This window comes from Alosa pseudoharengus, unplaced genomic scaffold, assembly GCF_046254945.1.
Source record: "Alosa pseudoharengus isolate Yale_2024_CS ecotype anadromous, Long Island Sound unplaced genomic scaffold, YU_APseudo_1.1 YU_APseudo_1.1_scf_13, whole genome shotgun sequence".
Classification (NCBI taxonomy): domain Eukaryota; kingdom Metazoa; phylum Chordata; class Actinopteri; order Clupeiformes; family Clupeidae; genus Alosa; species Alosa pseudoharengus.
In genome coordinates, this window is record NW_027468598.1 from 25488496 (window position 1) to 25503473 (window position 14978).

General features: G+C 38.3%; 1 protein-coding gene across 1 annotated transcript; it reads right to left on the reverse strand.

Moving 5' to 3' along the window:
* Window positions 1-1899: 1899 nt before the first annotated feature.
* LOC143121363 (olfactory receptor 1D2-like) lies at window positions 1900-2844 on the reverse strand. Its single transcript, XM_076281723.1, has one exon. The coding sequence runs from the start codon at window positions 2842-2844 to the stop codon at window positions 1900-1902; it is 945 nt and encodes a 314-aa protein (XP_076137838.1).
* Window positions 2845-14978: the final 12134 nt, after the last annotated feature.

A 14978-nucleotide genomic window follows, 5' to 3' on the forward strand; every position in this document is an offset into this window, starting at 1 on the left:
TCTCTGCCTTAATGTGCTTCTTCTTGAGACACTCTTTTGTTGCCTTGGCTGTATGTATTGGGTCATTGTGGTGCTGGAAGACCCATCCACGACCCATTTTTAGTGACTTGGCTGAGAGTAGTACTGCCACGATTAGTCGACGTAATCGACCATGAACTGAATTTGTCTTGTTAATAGTAGTTCATAATTGTTAATTATTAATAGCAATAATAATTCATATAATTATTTTGCATAGTACCATTTATTCAAAATTCAGCTTATATGGACAAATAATATATTATGTATTCTATATATGGACAAAGTACATAATTGAAGACAATTTTATGTCTTGTTATATTGGAAGGTAAATATACAGTAGGACAATACAACATCAATTTGTTGACAATACATTATGTAAGCTCTTATATAAATGTGGCCAACTTCGCTTTGTCATTCATAACCTCTGTTGTCCAAAGTAGGCCTAGGCTATACTAATTTCAAAACAGAATATTCAAACCAGGACATGGTTCATCAAAGAACAATCATGTATTATTTCTAAGATAACGTGCTTTGTGTTTACAACTTTGTCCACATAGTACTTTTCGAATCCTTGTAAGTTGAAGTCCATAAATTAATGGGTTTAATAGTGGGGGAAGAATCAGAAATTGTATAGTCAATGCATTACGCACACCAATTGGAAGATTTACTGAACCATCCCAGCTGTAAAATACATCAAACAATGCAGTCATGATATATATGACCATAATGACAATATGGGGCACACAAGTTTTACTGAACTTAGCTTCACTGGATGATATACAAACTTTGACAATATGAGCATAAGAAATCAAAGTTAAAACAAACTGTATAAGATATACAGAAATAACCACCATACTCCATACATGGTTGGCTGTTGCTCGATAACACCCCAACATTAACATTGAAGCATGTCACAGAATAGTTTATAGATGTGTGATCCACAAAAGGGTATTCTAGAAGTAAGGATAATAGCTATTGCTGCTGACAAGACAGGATAAGACCAGGCTAATACAAGCAACTTCAACACAGCACGTGGAGTTACAATGTTGTGGTATTGCAGATGGTATTCACCTGTCGACGTTTTGCCGCAAAAGGGCTGGGATATGTGAAGACAACTGGCATTACAAATTAACCTCATGCATTTCTTTGGAGGATTTTTTGAGTCTCCTCATTAGAAAGTCTCTGCCTTAATGTGCTTCTTCTTGAGACACTCTTTTGTTCCCTTGGCTGTATGTTTTGGGTCATTGTGATGCTGGAAGACCCATCCACGACCCATTTTACTGACCTGGCTGAGAGAAGTACTGCCACGATTAGTCAACGTCATCGACCATGAACTGAATTTGTCTTGTTAATAGTAGTTAATAATTGTTAATTATTAATAGTAATAATAATTCATATAATTATTTTGCATAGTACCATTTATTCACAAAATTCACCTGATATGGACAAATAATATATTATGTATTTAATATATGGACAAAGTTCATAATTGAAGACAATTTTATGTCTTGTTATATTGGAAGGTAAATATAGGACAATACAACATCAATTTGTTGACATTACATTATGTAAGCTCTTATATGTGGCCAACTTCACTTTGTCTCTGCTTTAATACATTTCATAACCTCTGTTGTCCAAAGTAGGCCTAGGCTATATTAATTTCATATTGTGAGTATAAACTGATATCAAATCATGGTAAATATAGTAACTAATAGTGATGGTAGATAAATAGTAGAAGAAAATTAAAAGCAATGGTAAATACGTATTAGTGAAAAAATATGTATTTAAAGTCACATTGTGTCCACACAACTAATAAAGGCTTTCTTATATTTAATTTAAGAACAGGATATTCAAACCAGGACATGGTTTATCAAACAACAATCATGTATTATTTCTAAGATAACGTGCTTTGTGTTTACAACTTTGTCCACATAGTACTTTTGTAATCCTTGGAAGTTGAAGGCCATAAATTAATGGGTTTAATAGTGGGGGAAGAATCAGAAATTGTATAGCCAATGCGTTACGCACACCAATTGGAAGATCTACTGAACCATTCCAGCTGTAAAATACATCAAACAATGCAGTCATGATATATATGACCATAACTACAATATGAGGCACACAAGTTTTACTGAACTTTGTTCTAGCTTCACTGGATGACATACAAACCTTGACAATATGAGCATAAGAAATCAAAGTTAAAACAAACTGTATAAGATATACTGAAATAACCACCATACTCCATACCTGGTTGGCTATTGCTCGATAACACCCCAACATTACCATTGAAACATTGTCACAGAATAGTTTATAGATGTGTGATCCACAAAAGGGTATTCTCGAAGTAAGGATAATAGCTATTGCTGCTGACAAGAGAGGATAAGACCAGGCTAATATAAGCAACTTCAACACAGCACGTGGAGTCACAATGTTGTGGTATTGCAGTGGTCTGCAAATTGCAACATAGCGGTCATAACACATCACTGTTAAAACTGATGTTTCACACATAACAGAGCTGTAAATCACATACGTTTGAATCATGCACCAACTGTAGCTTATCATGTGAATATCAGATTGCAAGTCCAGCAAAAATTTAGGGTAAAAACCAACAGTCCCATAGAGTCCATTTGCACACAGATTACAGATGAAAATGTACATGGGCTCATGGAGGCTTCTATGCACTGTCACAATAAAGATCAAAGTTAAGTTGACTATAATAATGAGGATGTAAAGGACAAACACCGACAAGAAGTACAGAGGCTTGTAAACTCCTGAGTCCTGCAGCCCAGAAAGATGAAAGAATTTAAAAGTAGATAAGTTCCCCATTACTTCAGGCTTGTTTTACATGTAGCATCCAAATACAATAAGTAGCATAAGACATGGAAAAGTGTTTTTGATCAGTTATATTCACATCTGTTTGAAGCTGTATCTGAGAGTTGCAGTTCAGTGCCTACCTTTTGTTTGACGGTGAACACATAGACCATAGTTCATTTATACCTTAACCTCCACCTTAGGGACCTACCATATTTGGGTTTCCCCTGATGAACACAGTGAAACACCACTGAAAGTAGGGGAGACCGGGGTTGGTTGTCACATTTTTTACTCATGCATGAATTGCTTATCTTCAAAAACTCTTTCAGCAGTAATTCCTACATGAAATGAAAGCTTGGGGTCTTGGCTTTAAATGTGTATCATTTTTACTTTTAGAATGTATTGTAACAGGGAGCAATTAACCATCAAAGACCCTCTGACACAATGTGACAATCAACCCCATCACGGGGTTGGTTGTCACAGGGTATGGGGTTGGTTGTCCCTATAGAGTTTCAATGGGATTTCCGTGATAAAATGGGATCTTAAAAAATGATGTGTAACTTTTTGGTTTTTTAAGCTAGAAACTGCAAATAAGTTGTAATATTAATACCACCCCTATGATAGTTGTCATCAATGCCCCTTGTGTTTAAACAATGGGATTAAAGGAGGTGATCAGTTACTTGAATTGTCTACTGTGTTGAGAAATAAAATGAAATCATTTTCATTGCTAAAACCTCTTTATTATCATGTAAGTTGCCTAACAGCAAACAAAAACAAACAGACCAACAGTCTTAAAAGGTTTACAATACAATATTCTTAACAATCTACTGAACTAAACTAGCAGGCTGTGCTTCATTCAGTCACAAGAATCATAGTTGTGACAGATGTATGCCCCTGGATTGCCAGGGGTACAATCTTTGTGGGCCCACATTTGGCAGCGAACACATCTGAGCCATACTTCCCTGGACTTGCTATTCATTATGTAAGTCAGGGGTCGGCAATTACGTTTGGACCCGGGCCAATTTTTTTTCAGACAATGGCATCGCGGGCCATAGCTTTTGTAATGGGGGGGGGGGGGGGGGGGGGGGGGTTATAGGCCTACTATTTAAATTATTAATTATTATCTTATATTAAAATAAACATCATCTAACTTTTAAAATGCATTTAATTTAATTCCATTAAAAACGTTTATTTGCTTATGTGCGCTGTTTTTATGCCGCCTGCTGCATCTCCTGTCGTCTCTCATGAAACAGGCGACTTGCCTAGCAACCTGCCGTAACTAATGTATACAAATATTATTCTTTTGGATGACATGTAAATGATTAGCTGAACATTGCTATATGCTAGTTATCAATGCAAAATGTCGTTGTCGAAAGTCTTGAAAAGAAAAATTGATTCAGAATGCAGGACCTACAAAGAAGAATGGAAGCAGAGGTATGCGTTTATCCTGCCTGCATTTATTAATGCCAAGCCTACCCAGATAGCAAGCACACGTTGTCACAACGTTGCCATTGGTTGGCAGTGTCGGAGGTGGAATTTCAACGTTGAAACAATGTCACAACAACCGCAGCGCCTCAAGCAATTGTATATAGAATGTTGGTTTATAGAATGTTGGATTGTTCTGCGACAAGCTGCGTCAAACAAAAATATTTAGAGGATCTACAACGTTGAAACACAGTCACGCCAACGGCAGTCCACCGACTGGCTGCAACTGCAGCGAATGTCAACAACGCAAGATTTCGGGTTTTATTATTTATTATTATTATTTATTGCATTTGTGAGATAATTTTAGAAGTTTGTAAGACCTCTTAAAGGCCTCTTAAAACAAGAGGATTTACAACGTTGAAACACAGTCACGCCAACGGCAGTCCACCGACCGGCTGTTTGCAACTGCAGTGATTATCTTAAACGTGCTAATTACGTGATAAATTATAAAACAATCTTTTTTAATACTACAAAATAACATTTGCTAAATGAACCTTAACTTTTTCAGCCATAGGTGTGTAGATTATACATACCTGCTTCTGTTTGTAAGACTAGGATATTTGTTTTCCCACATGCAATCAAGAAAAGCAGTAGCCAACTTATTCCTATGACCAATAAGTAACTAAGTATACCCACAGAAGTCACTGAAAAAGAGTGCATTTCCCAAATAGGTCAAGCTATCGCAACTCCAACAAAAAGTATACTATAGCTCACCCATTAGAAGTTCCACTCTAATGGGTATAACTGTTAAGCAGTTAGGCTATTCATGGTGGAACTGATGTCCAACTTTCTGGTTATAGGCTAGATGAGATCCAAGCACTAATCATGTAACATCAGATATTTCAGTTGGAGTTGCCCGTGACCTCACCATAAAATATGACTGCCATGGTCCAATAAAGTTTTTCTGATAGAAAATTCCTTATGTCTGACTGGGCATTATTTAAATGTGTATCATAATGTGCCACTGCAATTACACCTAATACAAACAAGTAAATCTTTGTATTAGACAAAGTTAATTTGTCAAATGATTTCAGCCTTCCCCCTAATAACTCACAATTTAAGTGAATGTCATCTTACAGTTTCATGTAAAGTATGTTTGTTGCTGAAAACCATGACACAAACCCAATGTTTACAAGCCCATCATTTATTTAATACTGGCATTTCACAGTATACGAGATCACTATTTCACTCATGAGTGAGTAATCACTTTCCCAGTAGCGTGCCATTAAGTCCCAGCCAATCTCATTCTGAGCTGCAGAGAGCACCTGAATGGACCAGATAGAAACAAAAAAATATACATTAGACAGAGAAATAGATAGCATGGATTTTAAAAACAAACAAAAAAGTTGCATTACATGTTTGTCACACTCATTTTACAATGTACAGTGGTGCTATTTAGTCAATCACCCTCTAACACACACACACAGCAACACAGCTGAAGGTGTGTGTATTTGCAAGCATGGATCAAATAGGCCAAAGGCACATTTACAGTGGTTTCTGTACTTACTTGGTGTACTTAAATAAAAATATTCAATGGAAATAACAATTGACCAATTTCAATATATGAATTTATCTTGTCTAGGTTCTTATTGAATTGAATTTCCCCTTGGGGATCAATAAAGTATCTATCTGTCGATCTATATTGAAAACTATATTTTGAACTTTTTTCACTGTTGTGTAATGATTGATTGGAAGCATACTCTGACTTCACCACAAGTTGTGTTGTTTGAAAGAAATATTCATGCTTTTCATGTTTTTAATGTTTATCACTGTTATAAAAAATGCCCAGCAAGAAACAAGTCAGTGATTGGTCAGTGTACATGTGGATAATGCAGAGCGACATACATGGCATGGTGCTGGTAACAACAGGAAATGGATGCTTCTGAAACAGAGAAATGATATTAGATTAGTAAACAGAGTGTGCTTTTAGAACATTGGATAAATGGTTGCTGATAATGGGCAATGTAGATATTGCATTAAAAATAAGCCATTTCTTTCTACAACAGTAGAGAACAGTTTTGCAATTATGTAAGTGCATACTGTGTGTGTAAGGCGGTCATACTGGTTTACTAGAATGACCAACATAACCTGGCATGGCCAGATAAATCAGCAATGTAGACCGGCAACACCAGCTAAAATGACTTGAGATGATACGACAAGCAAAACCAGCTGAATTACCATCGCAAGCTGGGTAAACCAGCCGAAGCTATGTTGTCGCATGAGTTTTGCTGGTCTAGCAGGTCAACCATCATAGGGTGGTCAAACAAGCTGGTCAACCAGCAAACCACCTTAAGCTGGTCAGGCTGTTTTTTTTCAGCAGGGTAGCCCTGACTGTAGCCTATAGCCCTGGTCCCTTGTCGGACCTCATAGTTCAGCAGTTAGCCTACACATCAGATGTATGGAATAATGAACACAGTATGCCAGGCTGTGACAAGTAAATACAAACGTTGTTGACATGTCACGCAGTTTCTAAGCTAAAACATCGCCTCACTATCCGCTAGCTGCCTGTGCCCTGAATACACGGCAGAAAAACAGTCTGTGTTGTGTTACGCTGGTAACAGGAAACAGATGCTACTGAAACAGAGAAATTATATATTAGTAAACAGAATGTGCCTTTGGAACATTGGATGAATGGTTGCTGATAATGGGCAATGTAAATATTGCATTAGAGATAAGACATTTCTTTCTACAATAGTAGAGAACACTTTTGCAATTATGTAAGCGCATACTGTGTAACCTGAAAACTGTTGCACTGATTAAAAAAACAAAAAAACAATGTAATTGATCTCAGCTGGTATTTTGTCTATAATGGAGTGGAATGGAAATTTCTAAGTGATCCCAAACTTTGGTAGCCTAGAAATCTAGACGCACCCTAGCGGCCAAGGTGATGTAATTTGCTGCCAGGGTAGTCTAGCAACTCTCCGTTGGCTTGCGAGTTGGAAAAATTCAACTTCAGTCAGGCCAATCACATCGTGTATAGAATCAGTAAGCGGACTTAACATAATGATGGCATAGTTGCGACTGTTCTGCGTGAATTCCCTGCTACTTGAAAACAAAGAAGATGGATGCTGCTGCTGGCGAACAGCGTGACACGAGTTAAGCTTTGTTTAAATTGGCAAAAGTTTGAACAACTAGCTCCGCTGGTGGGAAAATGCATGGTTGTAGCACTATCCTATTGCGTGCAGAGGGAATTTGAAAGACAACCGTTTATCCCGCCCCTTGGACTGAGCACTGCGAATGGTCCTACATCAAGATGTGAGGTCTGGCTCATCAGGCTAAAACTTTGGTAGTGCATGTTTACAAGAATTCCCCTCACAACTCCAAGCATACAGACAGTGTCTTCATCATCCTCAGCCTCCATTGAAGAACATAAGACAGGTGAGTGTGCCTCCAGTGTCAACACACACAATCTGACATCTCATAGCTCATAGGACTACTGATGTGTGTGTGTCTGGGGGTGTAATATAGTTACCTTCAAGGAAATAAAGCCCTCATAAGTACATTTTTCCAGAGTCTGAAAGCACACACACACACACACACACACACACAGAGAGAGTAGGAGAAAAAAACTGTAGGCTACACTACACATTACAGGTTAAAAGGTCCACTGTGTTCATCAACAATATAGAACATATAGGTTGCTCTCGTGCTTATGATGTAACACACACACCTGCGCGCGTATGAATAAAAGTTAACTGAAATCAACTGATTTTCAATTCACCTGGGATCGCCAACGACAGACTTTGGTCTAACATTAGACACTGTGGTGTTTTGGTCAACATTCAGGTAAAGTAGTGGTTATAAGGTCACTTTCAAGACCGCAACACCATAAACCAAGAACGATAACTGTGTAAATTAGCGTTAGTCGGATTCGCTCGCTAAAGTTAGCTGAAAACGGTTACGTTAACGTTAGCTATATCGCTAGCTGCTATAGCTTGCTTGATGCTAACAGTTATCTAGTAAACTTTACGCTATTGTCTGTCACAATAATGGCAGAGAGCAACAAATTGCTATCAAAAAGGTCTTTAAGACGGCATACAAAAAAAAATACAGAGGCCATTGTCTCTATGCTACAATCACTTAATGTGGAAAAAGTTAGCGTTACTCACGACTCCGACTGCTCCGACCATGGCTCCGACTCCTACATGTCAGGGACGGAAACGTTAGACAGCTGTGATGGAGGAGACTGGTGTAACGTTAGTACTAGCTCTAGTTTAGAGGACATAAGCGCCACCTGTGGTCTGGAGGAAATCCAAAATATCGATTACTGTATGCAAGACGAGGACTTTGACATTGACATTGACAGTCCTGATGAGGAATATGACAACATTAAATTACGTGACGATTTAAAGGCGTGGGCAGTGGAAACAAACACACCAATCAGCCATCTTTCAAGTCTTCTTGCTGTCCTTAACAAACACCTGCCCGATGCAGATCTCCCAAAAGATGGTCGGACACTTTTGTCAACTCCTAAAAGCATAGAGGTGGAAGAAAAAGCAGGGGGCTCCATGCACTATTTTGGATTAGCTAAAGGTGTATTGGTGAGGATGCAGGACAGTCCCACCCTAACAATCGCTCAAACACTCCACCTGCAAATCAATATTGATGGCATGCCACTTTTTAAAAGTAGCAATAACCAATTCTGGCCAATATTGGCATTAATTGAAGAAGACCCAGACCAAATTCCCTTCGTTGTGGCATTATACTCTGGGTTTAAAAAACCATCAAATTTGGCAGAGTATCTCTCCGATTTTGTGGAGGAGATGTCAGTCATCTCCTCAAGTGGTGTTATGTACCAACAAAATCACAAAATAATCATTTCGGCCTTTGTATGCGATGCACCAGCAAGAGCATTCCTCAAAAACATAAAATATCATAATTCGTATTACGGCTGCGAGAGGTGTGTTCAGGAGGGTGTTTGGTGCAATAACAGATTAAACTTCCCTGAGACAATGGCGGCACCACGTACAGACGAGAGCTTTAAGGCCAAATTACAAAGTGATCACCACAAGGATGGTGAAAGTCCCCTCACTGACATCAACATTGGCATGGTCTCCCAATTTGTGCTCGATTACATGCACTTAGTGTGTTTGGGAGTAGTGAGAAAGCTCATTTGGTTGTGGATGCGAGGCCCACTACCCACAAGAATTGGCAACCGAACAATAACATCAATATCACAAAAAATAGTGGAACTTGGAAAAAGCTTGCCAAAAGAGTTCAATAGAAGAGGGAGATCCCTAACAGAGGTGGACCGTTGGAAAGCAACTGAATTTCGGACATTTCTTTTGTATACGGGTCCCATTGCTCTCAAAAACGAACTGCCTGATGTTATGTACGATCACTTCCTCCTTCTGCATGTGGGCATAACCATTCTATGCAGCCCACAGCTGTCAAAAACATACTGTGATTACGCCGAGAAGGTGATCAGAGTCTTTGTCCAAAACTTCTCTGTGATTTATGGCGATTTCATTGTGTACAATGTCCATAGCTTAATCCACCTGGCAGACGATGTCAGAAAATTTGGCCCCTTGCAGAGAATTTCTGCCTTTCCTTTCGAAAACTTTCTGCATCAACTGAAAAGAAAGATCAGAAAGCCAAACCAACCTTTGCAGCAAATTGTAAAACGCATCGCTGAACAAAAACTAAACAGCAGTGTCAGTCAGTCAGTCAATGTCAGTCCAGTGTTCCACAGTCTACTCTCTCACTACACCTGTCCCAAATTCTTTTTATCAGTCCATGCGCCTAACAACATAGTTTTGAGTGGGCACAGCATATTCAGAATTGAAAAAATGTTCAATGCTGATGGCTGCACACAGTTTTTGGGACGGAAATTTTTAAACAGACAGTCGTTTTTCACATCCCCAGTTGACTCCCTCAATTTGAATATTGCTTTTGTTCAAGGACTGTCTGTAGAGGTGGTGGCTTTGTCAGAGAAAACCATTGATGCCAAAATGGTTGCAATGCCTGTCAAACATGGCTTTGCAATATACCGACTGAACCATACATAATAAATAAATAAATAAATAAATAAATGAGTTAGTTAGTAATAAATAAATAAATAAATAAATAAATAAATAAATAAATAAATAATTTAGTTAGTAATAAATAAATAAATGAATAAATAAGTTAGTTAGTTAGTAATAAATAAATAAATAAATAAATAAATAAATAAGTTAGTTAGTTAAAGCTAAGTTCATCTGTTCATCATTTCAGTTTACAGATCATGTTCGCAATTGTACTATTTACGGAAAAGAATGAGGTTGAAGTGGTGCCCACAAGCTGGCTGAGTGTCGACCAAAAAGTGTCGTTCTGGCCACCATACAAAAGTATGCAACGGGGTAAGGTGGCTGTCCAGAATCAGGAGGATCCTGATGAGACATGGGGGGAGTTCTTTGTCAGGGTACTGAAGAAATATGGTGAGACCCTCCTGTAAACAAACACAGAGAGAAAGAAAGAGAGAGAGAGAGAGAGAGAGAGAGAGAGAGATAACATGATTCATCATAATGCAACTTCATTTCATTTCTATACATGCTGCAATATGGTTCCTTGTTTAACAAATGTTTCCCTCAAATACAGATTCTTATGAAGCGGCCAGGAAGAAACTGGTGAGGGCCACCAAGAAAGACTCCCTCACTTCTGAGGATGAAAGTTTCAGAAGGCCTAGAATGTAAGAACCGTACAGTACACAAATTAACAAAAGTCTAAGATTCACTGATGTTTTAATACCTGTGGTGTTGTCCTGTTGTCATACTGCAGGCCCTCTGCCAAAGTGGTGGAGCAGTTTGAAGCTCTACCTCAGCCACGCCATTCCATCGCCAACCAGCAACCAGCAAAACAACCAGCGAAACAACCAGTGAAACCACCTGCGAAACCAGGCTCCTCCAAACAGCTACCTGTACTCCAGCCTGTACTCCAGCCACCACCGGTGTTTTCATCGGTCTTGAGTGCTCCCACTACCTCCTACTCACAGCCTGTGACAAACACATTCGGTACAAAACATTTTGCTGGTCTGCAACATGACTGATGATATAATTTGTGTAACATAATCATTTAAGTCACAACACTTTCTAAAGCAATGTGAAATGTTTCTGTTTTTCTATTAAACCTTTCTTACCTATAGAGCGTGACCAGCTAATTTTCAGGGCCTTGGAGGAGATAAAGGCGCAAGTGCGCCAGAACACCCTCCTTCTCCAGGCCCTGGCTAAGAAGCAGCCAGCACAAGCAGCGCCCTCTCTACCAGAGGAATTCACATTCCCAATTCAGACACAAGAACATCTGAGGAGAGTGGAGAATGTGTTATTAGAGAAAGCACAGGAGAAAGCTATGGTATGTATTTGACTACATTGATGACCACAACATGGTGAAAAATTTCACGTTGGTTGAATACTTTGGAACCTGCATTATGTTTTGTCAACAGTACACATTCTATACAGTTAAGAACAAAAGTATTCATACCCCTGGCAAATATTGATTTAATGTTAATTTTCTCTTGACCAATATGTTTGAAAATGACACTTCTACATGGCTAAATGTTGTAAGATAATGTGGTAGAATCAGTTTTCATATTTTTTGAACATTTTTATGAAAAATGGCATGTCCAAAATTATTCATACCCTTTTTAAATAATCACTGGAAGCATGTTTATTTGTCATCACAGCTCTCAAAATGGTTCTCATAATACATACCAAGCCTCTCAATGTCTTCACAATGATTCTAGACAGCTAGCCTAGCCCCGCCCACCTAGATCTTATTTCAGGGAGATCTAGTCTGGAAACCTAGTTCATAACCATTTAAAAATCAAGCAAAAGCTATATTCTTTGTTCAGGTGTGTCCTTATAAAAGGTTAAGCAGAGTTGTGCATTTTAAGAAGAGTGATCCATGATCAGCATCCATGATGACCAAGTGGTCCATTTTGGGATGTGCTGCAAATGTCAACCATCAAAACACCATATCCACAGTGCAGAATAGCTATTATAGAAATGTATTAGCTTGGGGTGTTTTTTTCCAGACAATGGGACCTGGTGACCTTCTCAAAGTAAATGGTAACACTAAAACAAGGGGCTACAGTAAGATTTTTGGAGGAAAAAAAATCAGGCAGTCTGCCGAGAAACCCGTCCCAATAGGCGGCATCGGGCCATTAAACCACACAATGATCCAAAACATACAGCCAAACAAGGCTTTCCAGTCATTATCTAAAAAAAGGTATGAATAATTTTGGACACAAAATTCATACATATGTAAAAAAAAAGATGAAAATGCTTCTATTTCCATGTTTCTACCACATTGTCAAGCAACCTTTTGACATGTGGCAGTTTCATTTTCAGTCAGAACAAACATATTGGTCGAGAGAAAATCAACATTAAATTAATATTTGCCAGGGGTATGAATAATTTTGTTCTTAACTGTATAAAATCTATATACATCTGTACATTTCTGTTCTTATCTGTAGACAACACACCTTACAGCACTTGGTGGGATGAATGCTGGGGACGCGGTCAGGAGAATAATGCGTCACCTCATCACAGACACACTGGCAACCCAATACAATTGGCTTGGCCGAGGAGGCCAAAAGAAGGCTTTTGCAGCTTTAAAAATCACTGCAGCTATAAGAGGTGTCTGAATGCCACTGCATTGCTGTCATTGTAAAAGAAAAATTAAATACAGTGTGCTTAATAGACACTTTTTGATTCTCCTGGAAATAGTGCATTGTATTTTCAATGATCAAGAACTGTTACCTGTTCAGGTGCTGCGGCAGCGCAAAATATCACTGCCAGCGAGTGCGACAGCCACATTAAGAACTGGCTTAAGTATAGCAGTGACCGCAGTGGAGGAAGGAAGAGGAGAGCTGAAGAACCGCAGAGCCCTGTAATCGGTATGTTACAGACCTGAATAAGAAGAGGGAAATCCAAAGACATAGTGGCAGACATTTAAGTATATGCAATGGGTCATTCCAGGTTAAATCATCTAAGGTTCTTGCTGCACCATCTCATATTTTGTTAAAACATTGTCTTAATCAAGAATGGGTCCCAAAACCAAAAGCCTGTAAAATATTTCTGTTCAAATCCTGTCTTTATCACATTCATATAATTGTCAGTCCTTAGAATTACTTCAGTTTTGTAGCTTGGAATTCACATTATCTAGGAAGCAATGTTTGAGCATTTATGATAAGTATTATTCATGGGCACTACTATTTCGATATATGATGGCGTCAAAATAGCTATTTAGAATCATCAGTGTCTCTACACATGAACTCGAGCATTGAGAACATTGTTCGTGTACACAGTTTACTAAAAAGAAAGGTTTTGGACAACTCACTCCTTGGCTGGCATGATGGCGGCGAGCAGAAAAACTAAGTTTTTAAAAACCTTTCTTTTAGTAAACTCTGTGTACACAAACAATGCTCAAGTTCATGTGTAGAGACACAGATGACTTCGATCAAAGTTTCATGTTGTGTCGAGCCTTCTTGGTGTTTTAAAAATAGCTATTTTGATGCCATCATGTATCAAAATAGTAGTGCCCCTACGATTTCCATTAAAAAAGCCATTTGACCCGAAAACGACGAGAAGCTAAAAGTGGCGCTTCGGACGTAGGCTATAATTATGCTTTTAAACTAAAGTTTGACTAGGGTACATTCACAAAAACACCCTAGGATGCATTCTGGCCAGTTACGCTTTAACAGCCCCACTGATGTTCGTGTTCCTAGCCTAGGCTACTCCACCAATTACCAAAAAATGCAACCTCGTTTAATCTTAATGCGCATTTGTTGCAGAGACACCGTGATTTTATATCATCCAAAGCCCAGCTACATTTCTTTGAAAGACAACGATCTTTAAACAAAGCAGGCTACCTACAGTACATAGATGGCAATATCAGTTGTGCTTTAGACTGACAGAAAATACTGAGGCAAAAAGTCCTACCCAAAATAGAAATCTCTCCGATTTTCTATTAGCCTATACATGGCGGTACTCGGGACTTTCAACAACAGTTGCTTATATTTCTGTATTATACCAAAAACATAAATATCTATGTATTTTAATTATTCCAAAGTAGCATAGGCTACAAAATATGTCGAGCTATGTGCTACATTTGAAGAGTTTCAAAACGCCACCATTTTAATGAATTTTCATAAATATTTTTTTTTACATTTTGTTTTCCAAATAATTTCAGTTGAACTGTAACTGGGTGTTGTTATTTTATATATCTTTACTCAATCAAAACAACACAATACACATTAAATAACCTGAATGTTTTAAAAAAAGGAGATAGCGTTTTGGAACCAAACTCTTCATTTCTTCACACAAAAGTAACCAAGTTTAGCTTAGTCTTCTAACCTTATTTTAAGACAATAATTAAAAATCTTACCTTATCACATGTCAAACAGTCACCAAGTGTCCAGTGCCCTAGCTATGGCTAATCCTAGGCCAAACTGACCTAATGTCGCGTGGTTCATGCAAACATCACGTGCATTCATTCTCAGGTAACATTTTGTCGCGTGGCTTTAGTAGGCCTGTGCATGCTGTGCATTTCACGATTGATTGCAATATGAAACTGCTATTTGCAAATGGAGATGCATTTTCAACTAAAAATATAGCCTAGCATGCCTCAATACAACGCAATTCAGATCGTTACAACGTTAAGCGCATTTTCATATAATAGATGGGGAC